General features: G+C 43.0%; 1 protein-coding gene across 1 annotated transcript in view; it reads right to left on the bottom strand.

The window, feature by feature from the left end:
* The window catches only part of LOC106812905 (short-chain specific acyl-CoA dehydrogenase, mitochondrial-like), an 8,898-nt gene extending 4,489 nt beyond the window's left edge, over positions 1 to 4,409 (bottom strand). The window contains exons 1-9 of the mRNA XM_014816912.1: positions 4,340 to 4,409; positions 2,598 to 2,749; positions 2,061 to 2,210; positions 1,763 to 1,874; positions 1,423 to 1,574; positions 911 to 1,081; positions 572 to 628; positions 353 to 433; positions 8 to 149 (exon numbers count right to left, since the gene is read on the bottom strand). Of these exons, the coding sequence (XP_014672398.1) occupies positions 8 to 149; positions 353 to 433; positions 572 to 628; positions 911 to 1,081; positions 1,423 to 1,574; positions 1,763 to 1,874; positions 2,061 to 2,210; positions 2,598 to 2,749; positions 4,340 to 4,409 (1,087 nt within the window). The remainder of the gene's footprint in view (positions 1 to 7; positions 150 to 352; positions 434 to 571; positions 629 to 910; positions 1,082 to 1,422; positions 1,575 to 1,762; positions 1,875 to 2,060; positions 2,211 to 2,597; positions 2,750 to 4,339) is intronic.
* Between the last annotated feature and the right edge of the window lie 10,044 nt (positions 4,410 to 14,453).

Raw genomic sequence — 14,453 nt, 5'->3', positions numbered from 1 at the left:
TGGGAACACAAGGTTGCTGCTTTGGATGCAGCCAGCTTAGCCATGGCCGCCTCCTTCGTAAATTTCTTCCCAGCATCCTTCAGAGAAGCTGCACGCCAAGTGAGCAGTCTTGCCGATTCTAGCGCCACAGCCATGTTCGCTAATGTCATCTGTCGAAAAACAAAATCTGTTATAAATATACAGGCAGCAGACTCCCAAATAATAAATACAGAATCACATTACCAACTAATAACATCTCAGCTAAATTCAATGCAATTAATTCTAATCCTGATTATTATAGAATTTCCACGATTAATCTATACTGGTTACACACTAATGCATTAGTTGATTAGAGGTTAGAGGATATGAAAACCTGAATAGCTTGCAGCTTGGCTATCGGAGCTCCAAAGGCCTGTCTTGTTCCTGCATAGTCAACAGCACAATCGAGGGAAGCCTGCAGAGATATTAGGAAAGGGAACTATCACAGCAAATTACAATATGCATCCTCATTAAAATGTTTGACATATACAACAACTATAACGTAAATTATCGGAAGAAATGTTTAGTAGCGTAAACTATATATAGTACTTACCTGTGCAATGCCCAATGCTTGCGACGCAATGCCGATTCTGCCAGCATCTAACGTTTCCTATCACGGAACAAGAGTAAAGAATTTATACACAAAGCTCATTAAATTTCAACATGAACCATGTTGTTGTGAAACCAATAGAGACAATAAAGACATTCCCTTGCGTGTGAGACATGTAAATGTATAAAAACGATATAAACTGGAACATGCAACACTGGTAGCATTAGCACCCGCAACCCTGTAATGTATACAAATATTGAGCAACACCTAAATAAGCCGGACACGTATCGGGCATAACTTCGCTCTCGCTCGTTCCCATCGCATTCTCATGAAAAAACGCACCATTGCAATTTTGAAGCCCATTCCGCGTTCACCGAGGATGTTCTCTTTCGGCAGCTTGCAATCCTCGAACGTCAGAGTGGTGGTCGAGCTAGCCCTGATGCCCAATTTGTCTTCCTTCTTCCCCACTGAGAGACCTGCCATGGGTTTCGGAACCAGAAACGCACTTATACCCTGAAATTTGCGGAAAAAAATTCCAATATTCTCACACTTTCGTCCGACCGCAGAACATGTAGTCAGGATGGTGAGGGATAGTGGTCGCATCTCGTGTGCGTATAGAGAAGAAATATAATTTTTATCAACCGTTTGATTTTGCGAGTTTAGGCAGCATAAGTCTGTGGGAGAAATTTAGCTTAACACTGTACTTCAACGCAAAGCAAAAGTTAGAAGAACCTGACGAGACTACCATAAGTGAAAACGAGTCAATCATTGTTATCATGGCATAAACCTTCTTCGTCGAAGACACGAAATCTGAATCAGTGGAGCCTCCCAATTCGAATACATATTGCAGATACCTTGTGTTTGAGAGCTTTGTCGGTTGTTGCGAAGAGAACAACTCCCTCCGCCTCGTATCCATTCGTGATCCAAGCCTTTGAGCCATTCAGAAGCCAGTGGTCAGGGTTGTCCTTAGCCATGGTGGACGCTGCACCAGCATCGCTGCCGTTTCCTGCCAGAGAGAACTTGCATGTATTACATACAGAATGTAAAAGTAGAAAAAGGAAGGCTATATTATAATCTGTTTGACATTGTATATTCCCTCCTTCATAAACAATTATGCCTGTGTAGACTCTTAAGTTTAAGATCTGTCAATGCACTCGTGTGAGATACGAGAACATCAGCCATGTCTGCCTTTACCTGGTTCACTCAGCGCAAAACATCCGACCCTCTCTCCGCCAACGAACGGCCTCAGAAACTGTTCCTTTTGTGCTGGATTTGCATGCTTCTTGATCGGTCCCAGGTAAAGTGACTGCAAAATATGTGAAACAAATTAAAAAATTTATCAAATGGACGAGATAATTTGCAGGTAGAATCATTGCCTCATACAGAAGATTAATTCATTTACAATTTACAATCGGCTTTGCCTAGACTGCTAATCTGATTAAGATTCGTTAGCTGTTTAGATTGCCGTCATTAGCGCCGGTCTTTTACTTACATTCATCACACTCATTATAACACCGGCAGATGCGCATCCACGACTGATCTCCTCCATGGCGATGGCATATGCGAGGTAGTCGAGTCCCGTACCGCCATCTTCCTCCGGAACGTCGATCGCCAACAGTCCGAGCTCTCCCATCTTACGCACCTACGAAAAAACGTAAATAGAGGCTAGCTTATCTATGAGTCTACAAGCTAAACGCCCGCTACCGTTTACCATCTAGTTGATGGTTTAATGTAAATCTAATCAACCCGTTGAGTTTCGATTTGGACATGCACCCAATAGTCACCCCCTATGGTTTACATGAGCTTTATGTTCCGAGACCATTTACGTGAGTCAACGTTTACGTGCATTTGTCGGATCAAACGTACGTCTGGCAGTCCGATCCAATGTTCAAATTGGCACGCGCACTATGCACTGTGCCCCAGACGTCATTATGCGAGTAAGTTTGCGTAACTCAAGGGGCACTACCAGGCACATCAACCAGGGACTGTCTATATCGTATGTGACCGGTAAACATCATGATCTGCATACCTGTTCTTTCGGGTACTGGTGGTCCCTGTCGATTTGAGCAGCTATCGGCTTCAGTTCGTTCTGTGCAAAGTCACGGCAGGTTTTCCGTAACATCTCGTGCGTTTCTGACAGCTGCACCAATGCCGATATCGTCCTTGTGTGGTGGACATTTCCTAAAGCATGACAAAGCGTTAACTGTATTATGCATTAGATCAGGTGCTAAATTCAGTTTTCAAACTATTTCGGGGACACAGTGGCGTTTGCCACAAATTTTTCAGGTTCGGGGTAGCGAAGACAATTTTACTCTGAAATTGATAAAGCTTGTAAAAGTTACAAGTTTAATTTGCATGCGAAAAGCGAAATCGATGTCGAAAGCAATATTCATGATCGGATGATACTGACGCAGATGGAGCGATACTGACAGAGTACGAGAAAATACGATTTGCTTTTGAAATAGTAACTCAACTAGATACCACATAATGGAACATTTGTGTGTGGATTCCTGTAACAAGCTGCACAGCACAGAAGAAAGTGACACTTCAAGTGTAAGGACAGACGCTGTTGACGCGGCTGTTGACGCGTTGTTATGCTGGACTACAGCACTGGCAGTAGCCTGAGTAGGAGTAGTAATAATAATACCAGGAGTAAGATAATATAGGATCCTATATCCTATATTATCCTATATAGGATCCTATATATTATCAGGAGTGTATAATAGGGAGGAGTGTGACAACAATAAACAAGGGAAATTCGTCATTTACTAGCCTTATAATACCTACGATTTACTACGCGTAACTCATCCAACTTGAGCTTTCGGATGATACTGACGCAGATGGAGCGATACTGACAGAGTACGAGAAAATACGATTTGCTTTTGAAATAGTAACTCAACTAGATACCACATAATGGAACATTGGTGTGTGGATTCCTGTAACAAGCTGCACAGCACAGAAGAAAGTGACACTTCAAGTGTCAGGACAGTGTTAATTTGGCTGTTGATGCATTGTTATGCTGGACTACAGCACTAGCAGTAGCCCGAGTAGGACAGGGTTCTCTCTACGTTGCGCAAACGGGGCGCGCGTGCCCCGTTTGGGAAAACTCCCCCCTGTTTCAATCGTTGCGCCCCGTTTAAATTATTTCCGCCCCGATTAAATTCCACCACAATAAAAGTTTGACAGCGCGGGAATCGATCGCCAAAAATTCCCATTCGACCAGGACACCCGGCGCGTGTATTTTTACCGTACCACGCATGCACTGCAGACCATACACAACCGACTCGGCTATCTTATATATACACAAGAACCCCAAATACCGTCTATGTTGTGGTGGTGACTTTACGCATTAATTAGTGGTACGGTAAAAAAGCACGCCCCCCGGACCCCCCTAGTTTCCCCTCCCTTTCCCTTTCCCCCTCCCCTCCCCCCTGTTTCCCCTGGCCTAGGCTGTAGGAGTAGTAATAATAATACTAATAATACTAATAAGTAATAGTATCATGATCAATGCAAAGAACACATAGAAACAATGGTTGGGGCGTAAATGTATTTAATTTTATTTTTAACATTAATTGTAAACATAATTGTAAATTGGTTCATGCTCCATCACCCATGGTATGGATGATGGAAATTGGAATGGATTCATTGACATTGACATTGCTAACCCCGTCATATTTGCAACGTGCGCTTAGCAGCGCTTTACAAAAGCAGCTCTTATATCCTTGGGCCAATTAATTGGCTGTAGGTTAAGTAAGAAAAACGTGTAATTACCAAACTTTAACGAAAACAATTTTAATAACACTGGGCGAAAAGATTTCACAGAACTTATGAAGGATGCCATATCGCTGCTCACTTGTCCCCCACAAACCAATTTAACCAAACACAGCGTAGTGTGGCTTAGACTGGTAATATACCCTTTGGTTTTGGTAATAACGTGTTTTATTTAGCGCAGTGAAGGGACAGGTTGACCGTCTATGACTCTATATCGTCAACTAGCGAGCCTAGCGGACGGGATCAGCTGAACGTGATTTTCGTGAAAACACGAGATTTTCTTCGCAGACGTCGTTGTGTGATTCTGTGGATCTGTGTTTGTGAATGTGAGAACCGAACTGGATTAACTTTTTATGCCACTATTAGACGTTCAGAGATGGACGAATCAACGCTAGCTCTATTAGAGAGTGGCACAGAAGATGAAGTGAACAAAATACTGAAAGATTTCAACAGTAAAGTAAGTATGATGCGTTAATTGTCACAAAACGAAAAAGTGAATCACAGCCGGCTGAACCCCAGCCCTGCATCATAAATACAGACAGGCACGCGCGTGTGTCGTCACGTACGTACAGATCGAACGCAGTAGATGTGCAACTACAACTACTACGTACAAGTAATATAAATATCTGGCACATCCACACATCGGCACATTCTACGAAATAAGCATTACGAAGTCGCCATGCCCATGCCATGCTATGGCTTCTTTTCAATTTCCTGACTTGCGATTTCCCTAACGACCATCGAAAAGTACAGCTACAGGTATAGGGTTTGCATGTAGCTAAACGCAAAATGAACGTTGTCATCGTGAAAAATGAGTGCGTTGGGAGATATATAGCATCAGCTAGAGCCTAGAGGTCACTGGCGCCCACAGGTCTTAAGAAAGTAGAAGCACAGAAGGATAAAATCCTCAGTGCTAATAAAAAGCAAGTTCCGTAGGCGCGCTGGATGCTAGGGGGGTCTGGGGGCATGCCCCCCTGAAATTTTTTGAATGGTAGACGTCTGGAGATGCAATCTGGTGAGTCTTGCGAGAGAGATTTAGGAACAAAATGTAGTCCTGAACAAAATTGTTTAACCCAAAATTTACTGGAAGCGCTGGGCTTCCAGTGCTTTTATCTGCGGGCGCCACTGTCAGAGGTTATATAATTAAAACTCTTAGTGATTAATCTTATTAACAGATATAGACATCTGTGAGCTATGCAGCAAGAACTTGAAGTGTCTGCAGAAGATAGCATTAGCGCCATGTTTTGCAGTCTGCAAATGTGTCCGTGTAACGACGAGCGATTGAACAAATATTTAACTTTTTAATTTTGTAAGTTGTCCTTGATTTTCTCTGCTGCTGCATCACACCTATAATTCAATCGCGAGGAGTGGATTTTTATAAGCTATGATGTATGGAATTACTTTTAAACCGTTAATTTAGCCTTTATTTAAAGTAATATTGACAAAAATACCTATCATCGAACAACATAATGACTTTCTCCCATGTATTCTGTCCATTCAAGTTATGGAGGCACACTTAGTTACGCTGATACTGATAGGGTCTATATCCCCCTGGGTACTGCCGGATCGTACCCTGGGTACGGTCCGGTATACCGGGACGTACCCTGGTAACTATCTAGCTGATATGGTTAGGGTTATAGGGTTAAGGTTAGTGTTAGAGTTAGGGTTAGGGTTAGGGAGTAGGCATAGGCGACTCCCTAGATTCGTTAGTGGAGTAGGCGAGGTACGGTCCGGCATATTAGATAGTAGTATTTAGTACCAGGGTACGTCCCGGCAGTACTCTGGGGGACATAGACCCTATCAGCCTTAGTTACATAATGATACCACCATATTGTACACAAATAATTAACCACAGTGATGCATACAATAAACAGTAGCAATGCTTCTCCTGCTAGTTTGAGGTGGGACAATGTAGCTTTGTTGTTAGCATCTAACGTTTCACTGAACATTTGTTACTGGGATACAGAAAAGAATTGCATTTTCTTCTTGCACGTATACTTGCTTTGGCTTCATCCTTCCTTAGTGAGGGTCCACGTATATATACCGTCATCATCATACATGATTTTTATAACCCATCGTTCTTAATAACCTAAACCTAACTAGGACAAATGGTTTGGAACTAAGTACAATAAATACACTTTCAAATTAAACACAGGATGTGAATTACATATGCAGTGTCTAAGCGAAACCAGCTTTGAATTTAGGAAAACGTACTAAAATCTCCAGATGTTTACCTCGTAAATTTGTGACTTAAGCACAGTTCTTGTTTCCTTGCAAAAAAAATCTCAAAACCATCAGCAAAATACTCTGCGTCCATCACAGAGTGGACATTCGTGTACTTGTTTGTCTTTTGATGCACACACACACATGCACGCACACGCACCCACACACACGTACACCAGCTAACCCGAATGCCTGACATTGCATCGTTTCGTCGTGTAACATCTGCAGTTGCTTGAGCAGCATTCTCTGTGCCTCTATCAGCCCGCTCGCACACGTGAGATTCTCCTGCACGCACGAGCGGTTATTTTGAGGCATCGTGTTTACGATGGAGTCGTCCCATCACCAGACGAGGCGGCGTAAGCGCCCCCTGCGTTGTAAACTACGATCGGTTGCCACGGAGAAACGCCGGATGTAAACAAATCGCTGCTATGCATGTTTATAGCTGGCAGGCTGTCAGCGCGTGAAGCGTGGTCCTTGTTCCACCGCACCGCATTCTGTACGCCATCTCCCTCAGCCGTGATCTCCGATTGCTGGTCATTAACACTTCTGTGTTGGTCCTTCCGTCCTGCCTCTTCCCGTAGAAGTTGGCTTCACTTGATCTCGTTAGTTTGTTTTGCTGATGCAGAAGTTTACGCCGTGAGACGACAAACTGCTTGGCTTTTGGCGTAGTCTTTCTTGGATATGCTGAGCTAGTGCAGAAGTTTACTTCTGTTTATGGTAACTGTAAATTATACCAGTAATGTGAATATCTGAAATGAAGGAATGAGTCGTGACAACGAGATTCTATTTGCGCCTTCCTTCCAGTTTCTCACGTTTTCGTCATTCTCCACTCTGGCTTCTTCCCAGCATTAACAGATCTGCAACATGCCTCTATGTTTTACTCTGCCGCCTCCCTTCTTCCTCCTCCCTCCCTTTGTCTCGTTGCGCTTCTCTCATCGTTTTTTTGTGCTGAGCCGTTGTTCGGTGAAATCGTGGAAAAGCTGTGCTGTAGTTTAAATCGACTTTAATGGCGAATGGATGGCGTGCGTGAAGGTACAGTGGCGCTCTCCGCCTCGCCTCTGGATGGACTCACTGCTTGCGGAATTGATCCGAGCCGCAGCAGCAGGTTGTGACCAACAATGGCAAATGCATTTGTTCTGTAGGAGACTGCCAGACTGTGTGGGATGAGAGTAGCGTAGGCTGCTGCGTACATCCACGGCTACACGTCTGCCGTGTACAGTAACCCACTCCTGCCTGTCTGACTGCCTGTCTGCCTGTCTGACAGCTTGACTGTCTGTCTGTGCACGTGTCTGTCTGTCTGTCTGTGTCCTCATATATATAATATGTCTTTCTGTTTGTAAAATTTAAGATAATCAGTTCATTGTGTTGTTCACTAAAAACTTACTTACACTGTCAACTCGGAATGCATTTGTATATATGCTCCCCTCAGTTCATATCGGCAGTATTTCAGCAAGATGGGGAATTTCGTTTTCAAGTTCTCTGTTATTCACGGCTTATGTCATCAAATATGAATGCCAGTCTACTTACTGCATCTTCCTTGCTCTCTCTAGCATGCAGGCATCTTGCTAAATTTGTTGCACGTATATAATATATACATGCTGCGCAAAGCACGGAAAAGTGTGAAGAGCCCATTTAAGTGTGCAGTTGTAGATTGAGGTGTGTAATATATGTAATATATGAACTAATGCAGTGCGTATATAATTTTAACGCTGTTAGGCGACACACTGCTTAGCTTCTGGCGTAGTCTTTCTTGTCTACGTGCTGAGCTCATATACGTGAAGGGATTGCATATATGAATATGTCAAGTGTTGTTGTACTGACTGGAGCATCAACTGGCAATGAATTAATGCACCAAGTCATTTGCTTGCTTTCGCTGTCGTATGCGTGCGTGCGTGCGTGCATGCATGTGTATGCGTGAATGATCGTGTCTATGCACACGAGTGCGTGTATGCATGTGTGCACGTGTGTGGACGTGAGTGATAGAGTTAGTGCATGCATTCACCTGCGTGCACGTGTGTAGGTGTGAGTGCTCGTGTGTAGGTAGGTGCGCGTGTGTAGGTAGGTGCACGTGTGTGGGTAGGTGCACGTGTGTGGGTGGATGTGCACGTGTGTAGGTAGGTGCGCGTGTGTGGGTGTGAGTGCACGTGTGTAGGTAGGTGCACGTGTGTAGGTAGGTGCGCGTGTGTAGGTAGGTGCACGTGTGTGGGTGTGAGTGCAAGTGTGTAGGTAGGTGCGCATGTGTGGGTGTGAGTGCACGTGTGTAGGTAGGTGCACGTGTGTAGGTAGGTGCACGTGTGTGGGTGTGAGTGCACGTGTGTAGGTAGGTGCACGTGTGTAGGTAGGTGCGCGTGTGTAGGTAGGTGCACGTGTGTAGGTAGGTGCACGTGTGTGGGTGTGAGTGCACGTGTGTAGGTAGGTGCGCGTGTGTGGGTGTGAGTGCACGTGTGTAGGTAGGTGCACGTGTGTAGGTAGGTGCACGTGTGTAGGTAGGTGCACGTGTATAGGTGTGAGTGCACGTGTGTAGGTAGGTGCGCGTGTGTGGGTGTGAGTGCACGTGTGTAGGTAGGTGCACGTATGTAGGTGCGTGCACGTGTGTAGGTAGGTGCACGTGTCGGCGCACGTATGGCCGGTGCGGAGATCACGTTTGTAATCGCTGCGCTGTAAGAGCTTCGTGAAGCTGCGCACGTGATGTCGCCGCGGCATCGCGTCTGCGCTCCTCCTCTTCCTCCGCTTCCTCTGCTTCCTCCTCTTCGCTACAGCTGACGACGAAAAACTAGCAATCGATAAAAGCGGGTAACCACGGAAACGGAGTTGGTGATCATTGCGCCCGGGGTGAGAGTCGTTACTATCTAATTATCGCTGCGCGTGAAAACATGCGTGCGTAGACCCGACTTTGTCCGATAGTTGTTTTTCTGCAACATTTGGGCGGCTCCGTGGGAATAGGTAGATGCGTTAATGATTAAGACAGAGAGGAGAGACGGGCATTGGCAGATGACTAGAGGCAGGGAGACGAATGAGATATCTCTGCGTACGTGCTTATTTTGCACAGTTTTGGCATACGTGCGGTGTTTATCACTGGTAATTCATCCCTCTAGTGGAATGTTGAGTCTCCGTTCCCTTCTTCATCTGGGTCCGGGTTCAAACTCCATTGAAAATGCGACCTCTGGTTGCTTATGGAAAATGTGATAACTTAAGAGTAGATTAAGATAGTAGTTGTTGAGTATGGTAATCTTCCTCTACTCTTGGTTATATATATATATATATATTTATATTTATATATATGTTTACTTTTCTATGTTACCTTTCCAACACCCCTGTGAAAATTTCTGATATGTTTTCTGGCTTCTTCTAGATTATGCGATTTTCTAGCTATCCCGGCAACACTAACACTGTATAAAACCCTGGGGCCCGTTGTCAGAAACATCGTAAAGTTAATGCTAATGTTAATGCCAAGATAACACTTAGGACTAATGTTAATGTTACGAGAGGAGCGTTGACAGAAACACATCGCAGCTATTAGACAACTTACGATAACAGGAACTTCATCACAAGGCTGCTGATTGGATGAGAATCGATCACAAAATTCAAATTCATACACATTTATTGTGCATCACAGTAATTTATGCATATTATGATGGCTAACCACATATAAATAATATTTGATGAAAAACGACACGGTCATGAATTTATTCTGCACAACAAGAAAAATTCTCACACTGTAACACGAGACGCGAGAGTCGTGGCAAGCGTGGCAAACATTTAAAACAAGAGAACAAATGCCATACATATATTTAAATTTTGAGAAACTTTGTGTGTGACTCTACTAAATATTTCAACAGTTGTTTACAATTATGATGTCAGGCCCTCTGCTCTTTAGGTCTTGTTTATTAATACTTTAGATAGGATTACACATAAATATTTGTAACAGATTATTATTTTAGTGCAATGGAATTTTAATGATTCTGTTACAGAGTTGAAGTTTGTGTTGAAGTTGTAGCCCATTAATAACTTTCTAATAGCTCTCCCTCCCCCCCCCTCCACCTCATTGAGACTGTGTACATTACGGCATTCTTGGATGGATTTTGTTTCAATTTTAGGCATCTCAAAATGCCTTTGACTAATAGTGAAAGGCAACGGCGCTTTAGAGATCGCATCAAGGCAGACCCTGCTAAGAGAGCAAGCTTCAGGGGTTTTTCCAGAAATGTCAACTCCGTAACAAAAATTTCAACTCCGTAACAACATTTCAACTCCGTAATGTTCATCATTTTGTCGAATTCTAAAAATAAATCTACCAAATAAATGGAAATGATTTCCTCCAAAAAACCAACCTGGATACTATAATAGTCAAGTGTCTGGTCAGTTTTAAATTGTTTTTTAATGTATGGATCATTATGGAAAATCCTTTCTTTGGAAATCGTTACGGAGTTCAAAGGGCCTAGAGACACCCGGAGATTAAATTCCCTCACCATTAAAAAAAGTGGACGAATTAAGCGATGCTCAATTCCTGGTTGTACTCCTAAGTGCCTAGTCTACCTGTGATAAAAATGTAGAGGTGTTGCTTGCATGTTTTTTTTCTTTAAAAATCAATTCACCAACTTGTGCTCTTATTGAGAAAATTACCCTTATAATTGGTTTCCGACCCTCAGATGACGTACGTATATAAATATAGTCTTACGCAGTGACAGCGGCGGCTGAATGCTATTATAGTATACACGCGATTCGTGTCAATACTAGTGTATCGTAGAAATTGCTTTAAAGTACTCTTCTTCTTTTTTTCAATTACAGAATGCTAGAACATTCGAATTTCCAGGATTGGACCTCGAGAAAAAAAAGGTGAGCACTTGCTGATCGATCACTGGATGTTCGAATAGATGCGTGTTCGATGGTTCCACATGTTTGTTCGCGACGTGTGGGGCATTTTTTTATGGGTAATTGGTTCACCATCGACGTTCACGTAGACACATGATGATGGTGGCGGTGACGGTGATGGCAGCAGCAGCAGCAGTGATGCCGGTGATGGTGATGGTGGTGATAGTGATGATAGTGGTGTTAGTGGTGATGGTGATGGTGGTGATAGTGGTGATAGTGGTGTTAGTGGTGATGGTGATGGTGGTGATAGTGGTGATAGTGGTGGTGGTTGTAATGGGGCACTCACCATCACCATCACACTATTACACATTTCACCATCCCCACTATCACCACGTATCCCTCACCACCCCCATGGCAGTGCAGCACCATTTAATATCACCACATCATCATCAATCAACCACATTCACCAGCTACCATCAGCACCACTTCAATCACCACCACTATCATCCCCCCGCTATCCCCACTTATCACCACCCAGCGCAGCTGCAGCACATTTAACTACCACCACATCATCATCATGCACACAATTCACCCTGTTACCATCAGCACCAACTACTTACAACCCGACCATATCACACGTATCCCCACCATCGCCACCCCCAGCAAGCTGCAGCATCCATTTTTATACTACACACCATCATCACTCCACCATTCACTCGCTAACATCAAGGCAACCACCATTACAACCACACCACTATCACACTATCCACACATCGCACCCCAGCAGCTGCAGCACCATTTTTACTACCACCACCATCATCATCATCACCACATTCACCGCTACCATCAGCACCACCATTACAACATCACCACTATCACCACTATCCCCACCATCACCACCCCCCAGCAGCTGCAGCACCATTTTTACTACCACCACCATCATCATCATCACCACATTCACCCGCTCTCGATTCAGCACATATTAACCACCACTGACTAATCACACTATCCCCACGCATCACCACCCACATGACTGCAGCTACATTTAACTACACACACTATTCATCGATCATCACCACAGGTGCGACCGCTACCATCAGCAACCACTTCAACACCACCAACTACTCAACCACTATCACCACTGATCATCACCATACACCATCACCGCGCATCATTGCTGCCTGCACTGCTTGCCACTCACCGTCGACCGCACCCTATCATCATGTGTTACGTGAAACGTTCGATGCGTGAACCAAATTACCCATAAAATAATGCCCACACGTCGCAAACAAAGTCGTGGAACGCATATGAACAACGCATCTATTCGAACATCAGTGTGCTCAGCATCTCATACCTTTTCTTTTCTTTCGACGGTCCAATCTGGAAATTCGAATGTTCTAGCATTCTGTAATGAAAAAATGAAGAAGAGATACTTTAAAAAGCAATTTCTACGATGCATAGTATTGACACGAATCGCGTGTATCTATTATAATAGATTCGTCCGCTGCTGTCACTGACGCTAAAGACAATATATTTAATATAGTAGTATCTGAGCGGTCGGAAAAACCCATGTATATAGGGTCAATTTTCTCAATAATGGGCACAAGGGCTGATGAACTTTTGATTTTTGTAATGAAAAAAACATGCATAACAGAACACTCTACATTTTTATCACAGGTAGACTAGGGCACTTATGGCTACAACAGGAATGAGCATCGCTTAATTCGTTCCAATTTAGTTTAATGGTGAGGGACTTTAATCTCCGACGGTGTCCTCTCTAGGCCCTTTTCTATCACTCCTGCTAACGATTTCCAGAAGTTAATGGATTTATCCATAATGATCCATTATATCATAAAAAACAATTTTAAACTGACCAGACACTTGATACTTATAGTATCAGTTGGTTTTTGGAGGGAAACTTCATTTCATTGGTAGGTGTTTGGTGTTTTATTTTAGATTTCGAAAAAATGATGAAACTTACGGATGTTGAAATATTTTGTTCACGGAGTGCACATTACGGGAAAAAACCCTGAAGTTTCCTTCTCTTTAGCATGGGCTGCCTCTGATGCGACTCTATAGCGCCGTATGCACTTTATATTAGTCAAAGGCATTTGAGATGCCTAAATTGATAACAAAATCATCAAGATATCCGTCCCAGTGTACACTAGTTTCTCAATGAGGTCGGGGGGGGGGGGAGAGATATTAGAAGTTTATTATATGGGCTACTAACTTCAAGCACTAACTTCCAACTCATGTAACCATGAATCATTAAAATTCCATTGCACTGAATAATAATCTGGTTAACAATATACTTTATCGTGATAATCCTAATCTAAAGTATTAATAAAAAGACCTAAAGGCATGAGGGCTGACATTCATAATTGCTAAACAACAGTGTAAATATTTAGGATAAGAGTCAATACCTAAGTTTTCTCTAAACTGTTATATATTGTATGGCATTTGCTTCTTCTTGTTTGAAATGTGTGCGCCGCTTTCCACGACTCTGCGCGTCTCGTGTTAACAGCTCCCAATGTGGAGATTATGATCTTGTTGTGCAGAATAAGTATTCTTTGACCCGCCGATCGTTTTATTCTATCAAAATATTATTTATATGTGTGTTAGCCACACAATTAATTATGTCATAATATTACTGTTGATGCACTAATCAAATGTGTATGAATTTTGAATTGTGTGATCGATTCCTTAATCCAATCCAGCATCAGCCTGTGATGAAATGTTCCTGATTATCGTAGTTTGTCTAATATGCCTGCGATGAGTTTCTTGTCAACGTGCTCATCTTCGTACGGATTAACATTAGCTCCTAGTGTTATCTTGCCATTAACATTTATTCATTAACTTATACGATTGGTACTCTGACAACGGGCCAGTGGTTTTGATTACAGTGTTAGTCGTTTTGCCGGGATAGCTAGAAAATTCGCATAATCTAGAGAAGCTATGGAAAACATTATCGCAGAATAATTTATCACAGGGGGCTGTTGCGAAAGGTAACAATTAGAAAACGTAACAATATATATAAAATATAAATATATATATTATATCACAAACAAACCAAAATAAAAAA

Source organism: Priapulus caudatus, unplaced genomic scaffold (genome assembly GCF_000485595.1).
Source record: "Priapulus caudatus unplaced genomic scaffold, Priapulus_caudatus-5.0.1 Scaffold699, whole genome shotgun sequence".
Lineage (NCBI taxonomy): Eukaryota > Metazoa > Priapulida > Priapulimorpha > Priapulimorphida > Priapulidae > Priapulus > Priapulus caudatus.
This window is presented reverse-complemented; position numbering and strand designations above follow the sequence as displayed.